This window comes from Lipotes vexillifer, unplaced genomic scaffold (genome assembly GCF_000442215.2).
Source record: "Lipotes vexillifer unplaced genomic scaffold, Lipotes_vexillifer_v1.1 scaffold22, whole genome shotgun sequence".
Lineage (NCBI taxonomy): Eukaryota > Metazoa > Chordata > Mammalia > Artiodactyla > Lipotidae > Lipotes > Lipotes vexillifer.
Window position 1 is genome coordinate 542,468 of NW_006779050.1, and position 14,948 is coordinate 557,415.

The 14,948-nt window shown below is 40.1% G+C and overlaps 1 protein-coding gene across 1 annotated transcript in view; it reads left to right on the forward strand.

Moving 5' to 3' along the window:
• The window catches only part of COL25A1 (collagen type XXV alpha 1 chain), a 483,537-nt gene that overhangs the window by 350,861 nt on the left and 117,728 nt on the right, over nt 1–14,948 (forward strand). The window contains exons 8-10 of the mRNA XM_007452167.1: nt 10,682–10,753; nt 11,498–11,605; nt 13,618–13,653. Of these exons, the coding sequence (XP_007452229.1) occupies nt 10,682–10,753; nt 11,498–11,605; nt 13,618–13,653 (216 nt within the window). The remainder of the gene's footprint in view (nt 1–10,681; nt 10,754–11,497; nt 11,606–13,617; nt 13,654–14,948) is intronic.

Consider the following 14,948-nt stretch of genomic DNA (forward strand, 5'->3'; position numbering starts at 1 on the left):
AGCCCGACACTAAATAGAGTCTCTAGGGAATAACAGGACACTTTTCCTTTTCTCCCAGAATGAAGAATGCAAAAAAAAGTTGAGTTTTTCTCACAGGACAAATGCCGTTTTTCACTTCAGTGTAAGGTGCCCTGTCAGCAAATGAACCTTCTATTTGCTTGGCACTGTTCTTTCCTGATCCTACTGTGCCTCCTCTCTCAAATGTAGACTGTTTTCTTCCAGAAAGTGGATAGGGTATATGCAAGTTGAGGTGAGCCCTTGGCCTGGCAAACTCAGCTAGAAAGCACCCCTTGGTTTCAACAGGAGTTTAGGTGCAGAATATTATTGTCTTGTACGTTATCATGATACTGTACCATCTTTGAGGGAAAATTCCTGGAGAATTAAAAGATTATTAATCGTTTATTAAATAATTCAGAATTTTCATGCAAATTGCATGAAAATCAGATGGGTGGAATTAAAGCTTTTGCATGATTTATTTTTTAAAGGGGTGGGATTGTTAAGCAAATTATTATGCAGTGTTGGGTAATCAGACTGATGTTCTAAACAAGATCTCTGTATTGTTTTTTGGGTTTTTTTGCGGTATGCGGGCCTCTCACTGTTGTGGCCTCTCCCGTTGCGGAGCACAGGCTCCGGACGCGCAGGCTCAGCGGCCATGGCTCACGGCGGGCCCAGCCGCTCCGCGGCATGTGGGATCTTCCCGGACCGGGGCACGAACCCGTATCCCCTGCATCGGCAGGCGGACTCTCAACCACTGCACCACCAGGGAAGCCCTCTGTATTTTTTATTTTTTTCCTAAACGATCAAAAATTTTCACGGGTCTGTTTATGCATTTACTTGCAAAACATATATGCTAGCTATAATGTGCTTATTTATTCATTAAAGCAATTAATTAAAGATACTAGATAACAATTGATCAGGCTAGTTCTGATTAATATATAAAATTGAAATCATAGATGGAAATTTATTTTTAATTATTTTAAACTGGTATAAATTATAATATATAATTCAGATTACCATCTATTTAGACAGGCTATTTGCCAGTCTAACCTATATTAACAAGTTGTATTTTTCAAAACTAAATTCATTGCCTTAACTTCAAAACTTACTACTCTTCTTACAATCTTTAATTCTGTTAAATGGATCTTTGTCATCAGTTTTGGAACAAGCTTACAATCCTTCCTTGAAATCCTCAGAGTCAAATGTGTTTCAGAATTTAGAGTTTTTAGGTATTAGAAAGTTAATATTGTTGATACACCAGGCATTGTCTGACACCCTTAAAGAGGCCTGAGGCACTCTGTAATTAAACCATTAATTTCTGCTCTGAAATACATGCATGTTCACACTAAGCAGGATTATTAGTGAGCAGAAATAGCCTCACATCTGTTCAAATAAGTTTTTGCCACCCTCACATCTGTTCAAATAAGTTTTTGCCACCAAATGGGTTTGCTGCAAAGTTAGAAAAATCTTTAGTTAAACTTATGAAGAATTGTTTTGTTTTCAGGGACTTTGGATTTTGGAATTGCAGATAAAGGATCATGGACTACATCTTGATTTTTAATCTGTTCATCATAATTTGGCCAGGGTTGTCTTCCTCAGATGCACGCATGGCATGGCACGTTCATTTTATAAACACCTTCGTGGTTTCCCACAACTTCCCCCTTTAAAGCTTCTTTGAAGACCTCCCATATATATACAGTATCAACTCTTCTAGGCTCCTACCTAAAAGTTGCCTCACCCCAACTACACTCAACTTACCAGCGATTTCCAAGTATACCTTCCTCCTTTTTGCTCACTATACTCCAGACTGGAATACCTTCTTCCAGAGGCCCCAAGTCCACACCGCACCTCAAATAGCATCGTCCTTTTCATCCTTTTTCACCCATCTCAAATCCCACCTCTACAGAGGCACAACCCCATTCCCCAGTCAGAATGTGCTTAAAAAGTATACTGCCTGCTCCTCTAACTAGCACTAATTTAGTGTATTTTCCATTTGAATTGAAAATCATGTGCTAACCACCCTTCCCTACTAGATTTAACCACAGCTTCTTTCACTATATTTGGCATATTTAAGAGTCACTTGTTAGATGAAGGAATGGATGTTTTAGTATAATCTCTCTTGATCTCATCAATCTAACCTGCTACAGGAATCCCACACCCATAGTGCTTGCCATTGCCCTTATCCTAATCTTCTCAAGTGGAGACCGGGGTCTAGATCTCAAGGGAATACCTAGAATTCGACCTAATCTTTGTATTCTAAGTGTAGATTCAGCATATCTTTGGAAAAGAAAAATGTACTTTCTCTTTGGTTCCAATATTCACCTTGCTGATACTGTCAGGAAGGAAGGCAGCAGAGCCCTTGGAGAGTGGCCAGGCACTACAGGGTACTTCATTATGCAGGTCTCAACTTAAACATCACTTCCCTAGGAAGTCCTCCCTGACCAGCTCACTTCAGTTAGGTCCCCTTTCTTTGCATTCTCATAGCTTTTGTTTTGCTAACAGTCATCATATTCACTTCGAGGGCATGATTCTCATCTAAAAACTCAGATGATTAAGAAATACTGATTTCTTAGTCATCTTAATGACTGAATTTTCTACAACAATTTGATTTCTGAATCTACATCTCCTCCACTTGTTGACTAAACAACAAACATCAGTCTTCTTGGGATTTCCACACTTTCTTCCTCCTTTTGGGCTGACTCACTTTTCTGTGGTCTTATAGCATCAGAAGGTCTGGGGGTGAGAACTGAGAGGCACCTTGTCTTCTACTGTCGGTCCACACAGTTTGCTGCTGAGAAGGCAGCGTGGCCTAGCTAACCTGCAAGGCCCTTCAGAAACAGTGTGTCAATGCTGCATCACTGGGGCATGGGGGGACTCTCTGCTGTTTCTGTGCCATGCTTCAGACAGGGAAATCTTTTGCAAAGGCTGCCCCTGCTCCTGTGCATCTAGATAAGTCACGTAGCCATTTCTTCTTTGAGGTATTGTTGCCTTCCTGGAAGTGCTGGGGGGAAGCAGGGCTTAGGCCCCCCTCTGCTCTTGAGGACCACAGTTCTTCCTCTTTTCCAGTTTGGGGGACTATCTTCCTAGATATTTTTGATTTCTAGCAATGTTGGCAAACAAGTTTTCTTTTCCACCCTTCCTCCTTGTACCTCTCCTGACGCAATAGCAGATGGCCAACCAAGAGCTTGATTGAGGGACAAAGGAAATGGAGGACTATAAGGGAAAAAGAGCATAGATACTTATATGAAAAGAGATCCCAGCCACATTCATAATTGCCCGTTTAATGTCTGCATGACTTCATTGTACTCTAAGCTCCATGAAGCCTGGGGAAAGGCTTTCTAATCTCAGTGTCCAAATATTGCCTTTTTTATAGTAAGCATAAATTCTTATAGTAGTATAAATTCTTCTTGAATAAATGAATGAATAAATGGGAATGAAATTCAGAGACTGTTAAGGGTTTATGGGATGTATAGTGGCTAAGAGGGTAGACTCTGGAGCAGATGGCTGGGGTGTGAATCTGGGCTCTGCTCCTTATATTTAGGCGGGCAAAACCCATAACCGCTTTGTGCCTCCAATTCCTCATCTGTCAAATGGTTGCTGTGAGGACTAAAAGAGCTAATGCTCTTAGAACTAATACCCGGCACATAGTAAGTATCATATGAGTGTCCACTACTATTATTACCATCGTCATCATTATTTATTATCTCATTATTATTAAGAAACCCTAACACAGGACTGATTCAATGATAGCAAAGTTTATATAAATAAAATTGACATAATTTTAATTTTGCACTATTTTCCAGACTGTGAGGCTGTTTTGTTTTCTTCCTTGTTTCCCACATCTACACTGCATTCTCTGGTTCCCTTGGGCTGGAGCAGTCCTGGAATCCTACCTCTTATCATGACGTCTTATCTTTTGTTGGTGTTTCTTAGCTGTATGCCCTTGGGAAACACACCTCCTGGAATCCCTTCTTAGATCATAGCAAGGAGATCCTGTCTCAGTATGTGTACTTCAAGTGGTTTTGCTTATTCTTTACCTCTACCAGTGTAGAGTTTTTCTGCAATCTTTCTGCTTGTTTATAGATCCTTTGCAGTTTGTCTTTGCTTACTTAGCATTTCAGTGGCTATAGTATTTAATGACATGACTTTGTCAATGTAGAGATTGCATTGTTCTCTTTCTCTTCTAAATAATTTGTAAATTCACATTTATCATATACATATAAAAGATAATTCCTGGAGTGACTAGGGTTAACATTTATGATAGAACACAATAGCATGGAACTTGGAGTATCTATAAAAAGGAAAAATTAACTTTTTGAGCCAAATATTTAATTTAACTACAGAAAGCTAGTTCTTTCCATAATTATCATAAGACAGTCTTTTTCAGTCAGCTATAAATACTGATTTTCACAGGCTCCAGTGCTCATGTTATTTGGTTGTTCAAAGGATTCTTTTAGCTGTTTAGCCTCATATGGTTGATTTTTCTATTCAGACAGATTATGCCATCTACTGCAATATGGAATGATTTAGCAGCAAATTTCTTTCTTTTAATTTTTTTCCCTTAGTTAGCCTTCTAAGAGTTCCTGCTGTTAAACTAAAGTTATTCTTTTACCTAAATATTTTTGCTATCTATTATAATATTTCCCCATCTGGTCTTTCTTAGCTAGAAATCATTTTATCAACTTCTAGGAATATTTGTCTTTATTTATGCTGCACACATACCCACTGTAATGGTTGTGTCGCAATGCATGATATGTTTTGGGTAAACAGAATTATGATACTGTTGACATTATAGAGAAACTCAGGGATTCTCATTTCTCAGCATAACACGTATCTTTTCTTCCAATACGATTTGCTATGGGGGCCCCTTGACCACCTTTATAATTAAAATAATTGTTTATTTTTTCCTCCAGACCTCTACAAGCTCACGGACACTCCCTTGTGCTTACTAGTAAGCATCCATCATCAGTGATATTGGCCATTGTTAGCCTGTTCTTACTATGGGTTATTTATGTGCATTTATTCAGCATAATTAATGATGCAGTAAACAGTGAAGTCAAGTGTGTCTACCACTTTGAGTCATTTGCCTGTACAGAATCTTTGTTAGGAGAGTTCACATTCCTCCTGTTTCTACAACCACTTTTTATTAATCCTATTTGTAGTTACCTCTTCCTCTGCTCATCCCTTAAATCAAAGTCTTTCCAAGGGTTCCTTCCTAGGTCTGTTCTCTCTTCAGCCTCCCTAGGTGACCCCACATAGCCTTATGACTTGTGATTCCCACCTCTCTCCTGACTATTTTATATGCACATACAACTGCTGCCCCTTGGCTGTCCATATACACCTCAAATTCAGCAAGCTAACTGAACTCATCATCTGAAACCACCTGCATGCCCCAGAAAACCCTCTTCCTTCTAGTGTTCCCTCTACCATCCTTCAGTTGCTCAACCTAGAGACTTAGGACCATTCTCTGCTCCCCTTTCTCCCTTATGTTCTCAGCCAAGCTACAAGTCCTATGGATTCTACTTCCTTAATATCACACGAAACTATCAGTTTGTCCTCTAGTTCTAGGACCCAGTCCCTCAACTAGACTACTGTAACATCTTCCTAAATGGTCATTCTGTCTTTGATTTTACTATTGCCTTGCCAACCCCCATCCCCTCTTTCACCTGGCTGGGGAGTCTTCCATGGCTGCCCAAACCTTGCATTAGGTGCACGTTTTATTTCTTTTGCAGCCCCTCCATTCCTCCATTGTAATGATTATTACTTCCTATCATTGCCGGCTGCTTATTTTTTTCCTATTTCCCCGCCACACATTAAACCCAGTGAGCTTAGGGTCCTTTCCATTCAGTCCCCAGGGCCTAGCACAGTGAAGACTGCACAGAAGGGACTCAGTAAATACTTCTTAAATATTGTTGTATATTCGTCAATTTTTAAACTTTCTAATACTTAAACTATAAAACAAGTAGAGAGAAATTATAAACACAAAATTTCATGATGACAAAGTCTGGCATCAGAATTCCTGGATTAAGTTTCTGGCTCTATCATTGCCTTATTGAATATTCTTGACAAAACCCAAAATTTTCTCACTATAATGTAATCATTGTAACACTCACCATTTCTGAGTACACAATAAAAATGACAATAGCATCTTGAATTTATGGCTTCCAAGTAGTTAGCAGCATTTCTTACGAATTACTTATTTGCTCACCATCCCTTTGGGGTAGGCCAGCGTCTTTCCTTCTAGAAGGCAATGAAGGGAGATAGAGTTCCTCCTGTAATGGTGTCAAAGCACTGGTCCTGGTTGGTTACCTAATTCACAGAATGTGGGGAAGATTCATGAAGTTATCTGAGTCTTTATGCTCAGGAAAATGGGTTCTATAAAGTAGTTTTACACGCTTGTACATCCAATTTCTTAAGAGCTCAAAATATTTGGGGGTGAAAATGTGTACAAATTATTTCAGTACTTCAGCTTATTCCTGGGCTCTTTCTCCATGTTTTTCTGGAGACAGTTTTTTTTTTTTTTTTTTTTTTTCCACATGCACTCAAACCATCTGTGTACCAGGCACGTTTTCCCAGATGTAAAACCAAGTGAAATGTGTCCATTCCAGTTATTTAGAAAGGACTGTGACTAATGATACTGTGGAAGAATGGCACGGGTGATGCAAAAGTACGCTCTCTGTGTGAACAGCTAGGGAAGCCTAGCAGTTAGGGTCACACAAAGCCGAGCCATACAGACAAGCACTCAGCACCAGTGCTTTTCAAACTTAGCCTCCAAAGACCTTCTTCAGGAAGCAGAATCAGCTGAGTGTCTCTGTGACCTGGAGATATCCCCTGTGAGATGAGGTTCTCTACCACCGTCAAATGGTAACATTTTTAAACATTTGCGCAAGTTTCACATTCTACCCCAAATATGTCAACGTTTGCTTTATATAAAAATGTCTCAAATAATTTACCATTGGGGATTCCCTGGCCGTCCAGTGGTTAGGATTCCGTCCTTCCACTGCAGGGGGCATGGGTTCAATCCCTGGTTGGGAAACTAAGATCCTGCATACCACATGATGTGGCCAAATATATATATATATATATATATATATACACACACACACACCATTCATTAAAATGGACTCTTAAGGAAGAGGTACCATATTTATTATTGCCTTTAAACTCTCCCCAGGACACTGGCATGTGCTTTTTTTCAAACATTACCCCAGTTTGAAAAGCACAGAGTCCTAGGATATTGCAGCCCAGGCCATGGTTTTTTGTTAGAACTTAAGAGAATTTGCCCACCTGTCCCCTTTCTACTTTGCTACATGTAAACTCCTGAAGTCCTTTTGCCTAACTCGCTGATGAAATCTTTTAAATGTTGCTCTAAGCACCTGATTGGTAGCATGTCCACTGCTAAGATGATGGAGGAATATAAAATCAGCTTCCTCAGCAACCTAAGTGTCCATCAACAGATAAAGAAGATGTGGCACATACATACAATGGAATATTACTCAGCCATAAAAAGAAACGAAATTGAGTTATTTGTAGTGAGGTGGATGGACCTAGAGTATGTCATACAGAGTGAAGTAAGTCAGAAAGAGAAAAACAAATACCGTATGCTAACACATATATGTGGAATCTAAGAATAAAAAAAAAGGTCATGAAGAACCTAGGGGTAAGACAGGAATAAAGACACAGACCTACTAGAGAATGGACTTGAGGATATGGGGAGGGGGAAGGGTAAGCTGTGACAAAGTGAGAGAGTGGCATGGACATATATACACTACCAAACGTAAAATAGCTAGCTAGTGGGAAGCAGCCGCATAGCACAGGGAGACCAGCTTGGTGCTTTGTGACCACCTAGAGGGGTGGGATAGGGAGGGTGGGAGGGAGGGAGATATAAGAGGGAAGAAATATGGGAACATATGTATATGGATAACTGATTCACTTTGTTATAAAGCAGAGACTAACACACCATTGTAAAGCAATTGTACCCCAATAAAGATGTTAAAAAAAAATCAGCTTCCTCAAATAGAGATTTTCTGTTGGAGAAAAAGTATCTGTCTGAGATGGGAATTACCTTACCACTTCTCTCTTTAGATCTCGTTAACACTGGAAACCAAACTAAGTTCTAAAACTTAATGCTTTTTTGTAAGCATTTAGAAAATATGATCAAATGGCAAACTGGTCATGCTCAGATATTAGTGCAAGAAGTGACTTATTTATACATGCAAATTTCAAAACATTTGTAAGGTCTACCATGTGTGCTGTTAAAAGGTTTTTAATTTTAAATTATTTTTGTTAGATAATCCCATTTAAAGTAACACTATGATTTATCGCCACTAATCAAGATGCTGATCCCTCATAGACTTCTTGTTTGTATCTGTTTTTGTTCTTTGTTACATAAATATGAGGTTTATATATAAAATTCTGACTGTGTAATATAGGGCTAATGAGTCACAGATGGAAAGATGCTGGCACATTACCATCTAATAACATTTTAAACTCATATTCCATAGTAAAACAAAAGCAAACTGTACACATCTGTTTTCCAACTTGTAGCATTTCTGAATTTGTGGAGCGTCTCTGTTTAAAGGACTTTTACTTGAGGAGAAGAAAAAGAGGATATAGGTCACCTCAAAACTACCCAGCCACTTAATAACCTTATCAGATAGGACTTGGCAAAGGGATAAGATTTCCTCGGCTTTGCTTCCTGAGAAGTCCCAGCTCTAAAGAACAAGAATCAGAGGCATTAGGGCTGAAGAGATGTCTCAGACGACAGACATAATTTTATTGTCTCTCTTAAGAAAAATATATCCCTAATAAGGAGGAAATAAGGGGGAAAATATACCAAAACTAATAAAATTTAAAAACTAGAAAATTTCTGGCTTTTTCTAGAAATATCCTCGAAGTAGATTTGGGTGGGAAGAGGGGAAAGGCGGTGGAGAGGAGAAAACATAGGAAGGAATCCTGCAGACACTCGAGACCATATATTATCATGGTTGTTGTTTAATTTTTTGTATGGTAAAAGTATTCTGCATGGGAAAAAAATTGGAATACAAGGCTCTGATATCACATGTTGTTGGAAAAAGAACACAGGCAAAATTTCTCTCTCAGACCTACCCAATTGATAACGCCTGTGAACACAAGTTAGTACAAGCTAGTAAAGTACAGGCTTTTAAAATATCCTTTGCCCATTTTCCTTGGTTAAGGAATTCAAAACCACTTTTCTGCTTCAAGGGGGTGTGTGAACTGTCAAGTTCTTTTGGAAAAGTTACGTGACAGAAGTGATTACTGCAGAGTGTGACCATAAATCCCCCTGACATGAAATACACATGTTATAAGAGACAGATTTCCATCCACCACCTCTGCAGGAATTCCTGAAACAGGAAAGACCTGAGAATCATCATATGATTGGAGACAGAAATTTTGATATGTGGGTGGTAAGACTATATTTTTTGATGCATACTGCATTTATTCTGAGGAATACATCTGATCTGACTGCAAAATTCTGTTCACTGTTGTCCAAACAAGATTTGATACATGTATTGTATATCCTGAGTTGTAAACAGAATATCAGTAGAGGGAAATTACAGTGCTGTGTTCATAACAGAGTCTGTAGTTATCTCCATTCTGTACTAACATTTTGTACGTAAGAGTCCAGAAATCTTAAGCGTATGTACACAGATGCCAATGTACCTGAGTTCTCAAGCTGACCATTCCCTTTAATAAATGGTTAGCTTGGGGGCCTCATGTGTCTGATTTTGTTTACTGTGTCAAACAAGGCAAGACTTAGAGCCAGGACGGGGTGGCATTAGGTACATGCTTGTTGTGTTTGTCCACCAGTGGAATGTCTGTGTGACGTTTTGTGTCGTGTTGTTTTGGTGCTGTGCCCTGTCCATAGGGTCTGCCAGGCTTCTCCACAGTTGCCGCTCTGCACAGTAATCAGATCCTCACCGTCAAGGTTCGTGGTTGGCACCCATGCCCGCGCAGTCAGAGCCCGCAATCAGCATAAGAGTGAACAACAACAGCTCAACTGGCTTTCCGAGTCCAGTCCTTTCCTCACACACACAGGTTATTGGGCACTTGGAATCTCACCTCCATCGGTGAGGTCAAACGTACATTAAGAAAGAGAGTCTTGAGCCTATAAGAGAAGAGCGTTTTGAAGGCGAAGAGAGGCAGGCAAGCTCTGTAAGGCTGTGCCGCGCCTCGGTGCTTTGATTGGCATGCATCGCAATGCTCTGTGATAGTTTTCAGTGGATTAAACAATCCTAAATACTCTGGACTTCGGGCATCCGTAAAATGACAGTCGAGTTCGTGCCGCATTATGCTGGTTGAGGAGTCTGACAGAAATTGAACTGGCGCTTCGTCTCTGGACTTTCCGCTCAGAGTGCAGGATGCAGGTGGCCCCAGGTTACCTGCTTCTTTAATATACAACATCTAAAGAGGCCCAACGCCCACAGCAGAAAAAGATTCATTTCTAACTAAAAATCTGGTTTCACCATCCCGTTTCAGGGTCTGTTTCTTTCAAGAAGAGCCAGAGGGTCCGATGTCAGACACAAGCGCCAGTTCTGTTTTGTTGGATGGTTATTATAAGTCTAATGTGTGTATCTTTATTTCTTTCTTGGGGCCTTCTGATGCCTATTCTTCAACTCTCTCATCTCTGAACTCCAACCTTTGACCTCACCTGACTGATCAGATGGTGTTTCCTAAAATCAATCATGGGTTTCTCTCTGCTGATCAGCAGCTCATTAAACGCCGCCTGATTAAGGTAGTGCTTATTCTTGCTCAAGTCTGATTTCTCCTTTACATTCGATTTTTACTCTGTATACTGTTGCTTTACCATTTATCTCTCATAGGCAGAGTGTGGGTCGTGGGTATTTATTTTAAAATATCCTAGAGCAAAATTATGTTTAGTGAGCTGCATTTGTTTGAAATGTATGTGAAAATACCAAAGCCAAAAGGTATAGAAAGCCAATCTAATTTCTTCTTAAATTAAAAAAAAAAAGAAAGCTTAAAAATTATATGCAGTGATAGATCCAGTTTCTAAGCTCTCTAGCTTTGGTAATTTATAAATTATTACACAGCATGACAAGAGCCTTGTATGTTTAATTTTATAGGTTATGAAAAAGTAAATATTTGTCCAACTATAAATGCAGCCATTTTATTAAGCAAGGTGAATTTAACTGATGCAGCATTGTCATGGATAAAGTTATGCAGAAGTTTTCTACCAGCTCTGAGTATAATGATAACATATACACTATTTCCAAGAGCTGAGAGTGCTGGTTTCTGAGCTGCTTTAATTTCAACAGCCTCTACTCAGCTCGCCCAGCATGAATATTTATTTGCTTCCTACTGGCAGGCAAATTGCCTACAGGCTTTACCATTTGTGGTTGTTCTAGGTCTTTTCACAGTATAAATGTGAATTCGATAATAGAAATTTAAAGTGTTGAAAAGAAGACCTGGGTCTTTATCTTTCACAGTTATTGTTGGTCTGTCCCCTTCTCCATTGTAGGGTGACCAAGGACAGGCTGGGCCTCCAGGCCCTCCAGGACCTCCAGGCCCACGAGGACCTCCTGGGGACACAGGCAAAGATGGCCCCCGCGGAATGCCAGGAGTGCCTGTGAGTTGCTTTTTGGATCAGTTGTTCTCACAGGTTTTGTTTCCTTTAAAGCACTGAGAATTGGGTTGGAGTTGGGGACGGGGTAGCAGAGGTCAAGTGAGCGGAGTGGGTTGAAGGAAGTGGGATGATAGGAAAGTTCCCGAGCAGAGAGGGCACTGCCATCTGGAATCTGCTTTACCACTCAACCCTCGGGGCACCCACACAAACCACAGCGAGACGCCTGGAGACAGCAACTGACCTTGTCTTCAGGTAAGCCTCAAGAAGTCTGCGAGTGGAGATGCCCGATCTCACTTGTGTCCTGACTGCCATAGAGTACCTCAATGCCTTTGGTTGAAACGGAAGACTAGCTTGAAAAACTAGGTGGGAGATTGATAACATTTTACAAAGGATCAAAATAGAGACAAAGTCCTATGCAATTTATGGAAAGTAAAAGAGGTAAATCTGGGTTTCCCTGGTGGCGCAGTGGTTGAGAGTCCGCCTGCCGATGCAGGGGACACGGGTTCGTGCCCCGGTCCGGGAAGATCCCACATGCCGTGGAGTGGCTGGGCCCGTGAGCCATGGCCGCTGAGCCTGTGCGTCCGGAGCCTGTGCTGCGCAACGGGAGAGGCCACAACAGTGAGAGGCCCACATACCGCAAAAAAAAAAACAAAAAAGAGAGGTAAATCTTCCTAATATTTATCCCTTGCAAGTAACTTGATGCCCCAAATCACTAATAAAATAGTAAAATTAATGGTTAAAACATCAGTGGTTATGGTTTGAATATCATTTGTCCTTTGTATGTGAAGCTTATTAATAGAAATGACTTAACAGCGATCTCAACACTTAGATCTAAGTACTAATTTACTTAGTACTTAGCTACTAAGATTGGTCAAGTGTCAATAATAGAGTAGTAGCACAGGACACTAGATAAATGGTTTGGTTGGGTAGAGGCAACTCAGCAATTTAAAGAAATACATGGAAAAGGTCAAAAATTTGTACACTTATGACTTTAGGACCTGAAATTCAGGTTTATTGCTGAATTAAATTATTTATTTAATGTACTGCTTTAACTTAAATTATTTTCATCAGCTGTTTTTGTAGTACAAAAGTAATAATAAAATATTTATCCACAAAGTAGAAAAATTTGAAAATAAAGCCAACCAAAAAAGAAAAAACAAATCAGCCATAGTCATTAATGTGTTGGTAGATTTCATTTTTATATGTATATATTTATGTAATTTTTTTTTTTTTTTTTTTTTTTTTTTTTTGCGGTATGCGGGCCTCTCACTGTTGTGGCCTCTCCCGCTGCGGAGCACAGGCTCCGGACGCACAGGCTCAGCGGCCATGGCTCACGGGCCCAGCCGCTCCACGGCACGTGGGATCTTCCCGGACGGGGGCACGAACTCGTGTCCCCTGCATTGGCAGGAGGACTCTCAACCACTGCACCACCAGGGAAGCCCCTATGTAATTTTTGAGTGACTCTTTTCTTTAAGACTGTAGGGTACTTTCAAACTTCGCTGGGACAACCTTCTTAGAAGCCTCATACCCCTCGCCAAAAGTTGCTATAAATTTGTCATGTGAAATAAGGAATTGACTTTCAGCGTAATATGCTGGTTGTTGGGACTGCTTTCACTGGACCATCAGAGGCAGTGGTTTCATCCTAAAAGTGTCTTCTAATGTTTCACCTTTTCTTGGAATGAAACCCCAAAAGATAGAGAACCCATCCATAGCTGCTTTACAGTATACACACTCCTACTCGTTTTATTTAGAATACCTTCTTGGCATAATTCTTAAATCTCTGTTGTAATATAGCTTCGTTGTATTAAATCCTAAAATGTTTATAAAATGCATTTGAAGAAAGAACATCAGCGCTCTTTAAATGACATTGTGTTTGCATTCCTTTCTTTAGCCTAAAAAGTATATATTTGACATTCAAGATCCCTAGTGGATATTGGGAAAAAGAAAAAATAAAAGATTGAAATTGTTTTTTACTGTTTAAGGCATTAATAAAATTATCATTATTCTTTTTTAAGGGTGAACCAGGGAAACCAGGAGAACAAGGCTTGATGGCAAGTATCTCAATTTATCTTTTTCTATACCGAAAAGAATGAAAAGACAAGTTACTCAAAACTGTGGTCAAGACTGTGTGTAACAAATGTGCCTGTTTTGTGATCTGTAACAAAGAGTGAGAATTAGTAAAAGTTAAAAAGTGATAGGGATAACTGAATCACTGTGCCGTACCCCTGAAGCTAACACAACATTGTAAGTGAGCTATACTTCCATTTCTTTTAATGGTAAAAAAAAAAAAAAAATGTATTCCTTTAAAACAAACAACCAAAAAAGAAGTGATAGGGCCTGTCCATCACATGCTAAGGATCACATGACAACACATCTGCAGAACTGATACAGGAGGAAAAAAGAGGGAGATTCCAGGTGAAGCAAGTGACAGAGGATGCTGAGGAAGACTCTGTTATAAGAGATTAAATTCAGGGATATGCCTATTAGCTTAAACAGAAATGAGATTTCAAAGGAACCAGGTGTCACTACCTGTGAACAAGTAGAGCAAACCTTCGACAGTGATTCCAGAGGTTTTGCTTTTGCCGAAGGAAGAGAGTTGTGCCTTCTTGACCCCTGAAACTGTTAATAAAACGGTAAGTTAATGGTTAAAATATCAGCAGTTATGGTTTGAATATCATTTGTCCTTCCACCCAGAGAGAAACAGTGGTGCGTTCCTGATCTCTGTCATTAAAAAGATCATGAAATGATTCCCCTTGGACTTGCCCGTAAACACCCAGGTCCCAGCTCCTCAATTTTGTTTATGCTTTGCCAGTGAAAGAGAAGTTAGGGCAGCTTGCTGAGCCCCAAAGAGTAGAATTCCTTCAACCTACCTCTCCCTGTCACTTCCTCCCTGTCTCTGGAGCTACCTTTCTGACCTACTTTGTGACACGAACAATATTGGGGAACACAGGATGATGCTCTAATAACTCAAATTCCAGAGGACAGCTATGTCTCACACTTGCCCTGGATGCAGTGATGACGATCCGCTTGATCATGTCCATTTCACACGATGTGTGGCACACAGCCTGCAGGTGCTCAGGATATAAAATGTGTTTTAAAAAAAATAGAAGCTAGGTCCTAGTGAAACGAATGCACGGGAACACACTAGTTTGTCAAGAATTAAAACAAATGTGTGCATATGGGCTAAAGGTCAAAGGCTTCTCCCTGCACAGGATGCCTTCAACAGCCCTCCTGGGGAGACACTCAGCAAGCTGTAGTCCTAGCTGTCATGTAGCTGCCTTCAAAACATCACTGGTGAAATGGAAGCATCCTGGGACCACACCTGACCCACTGCCTGGAAATTCTC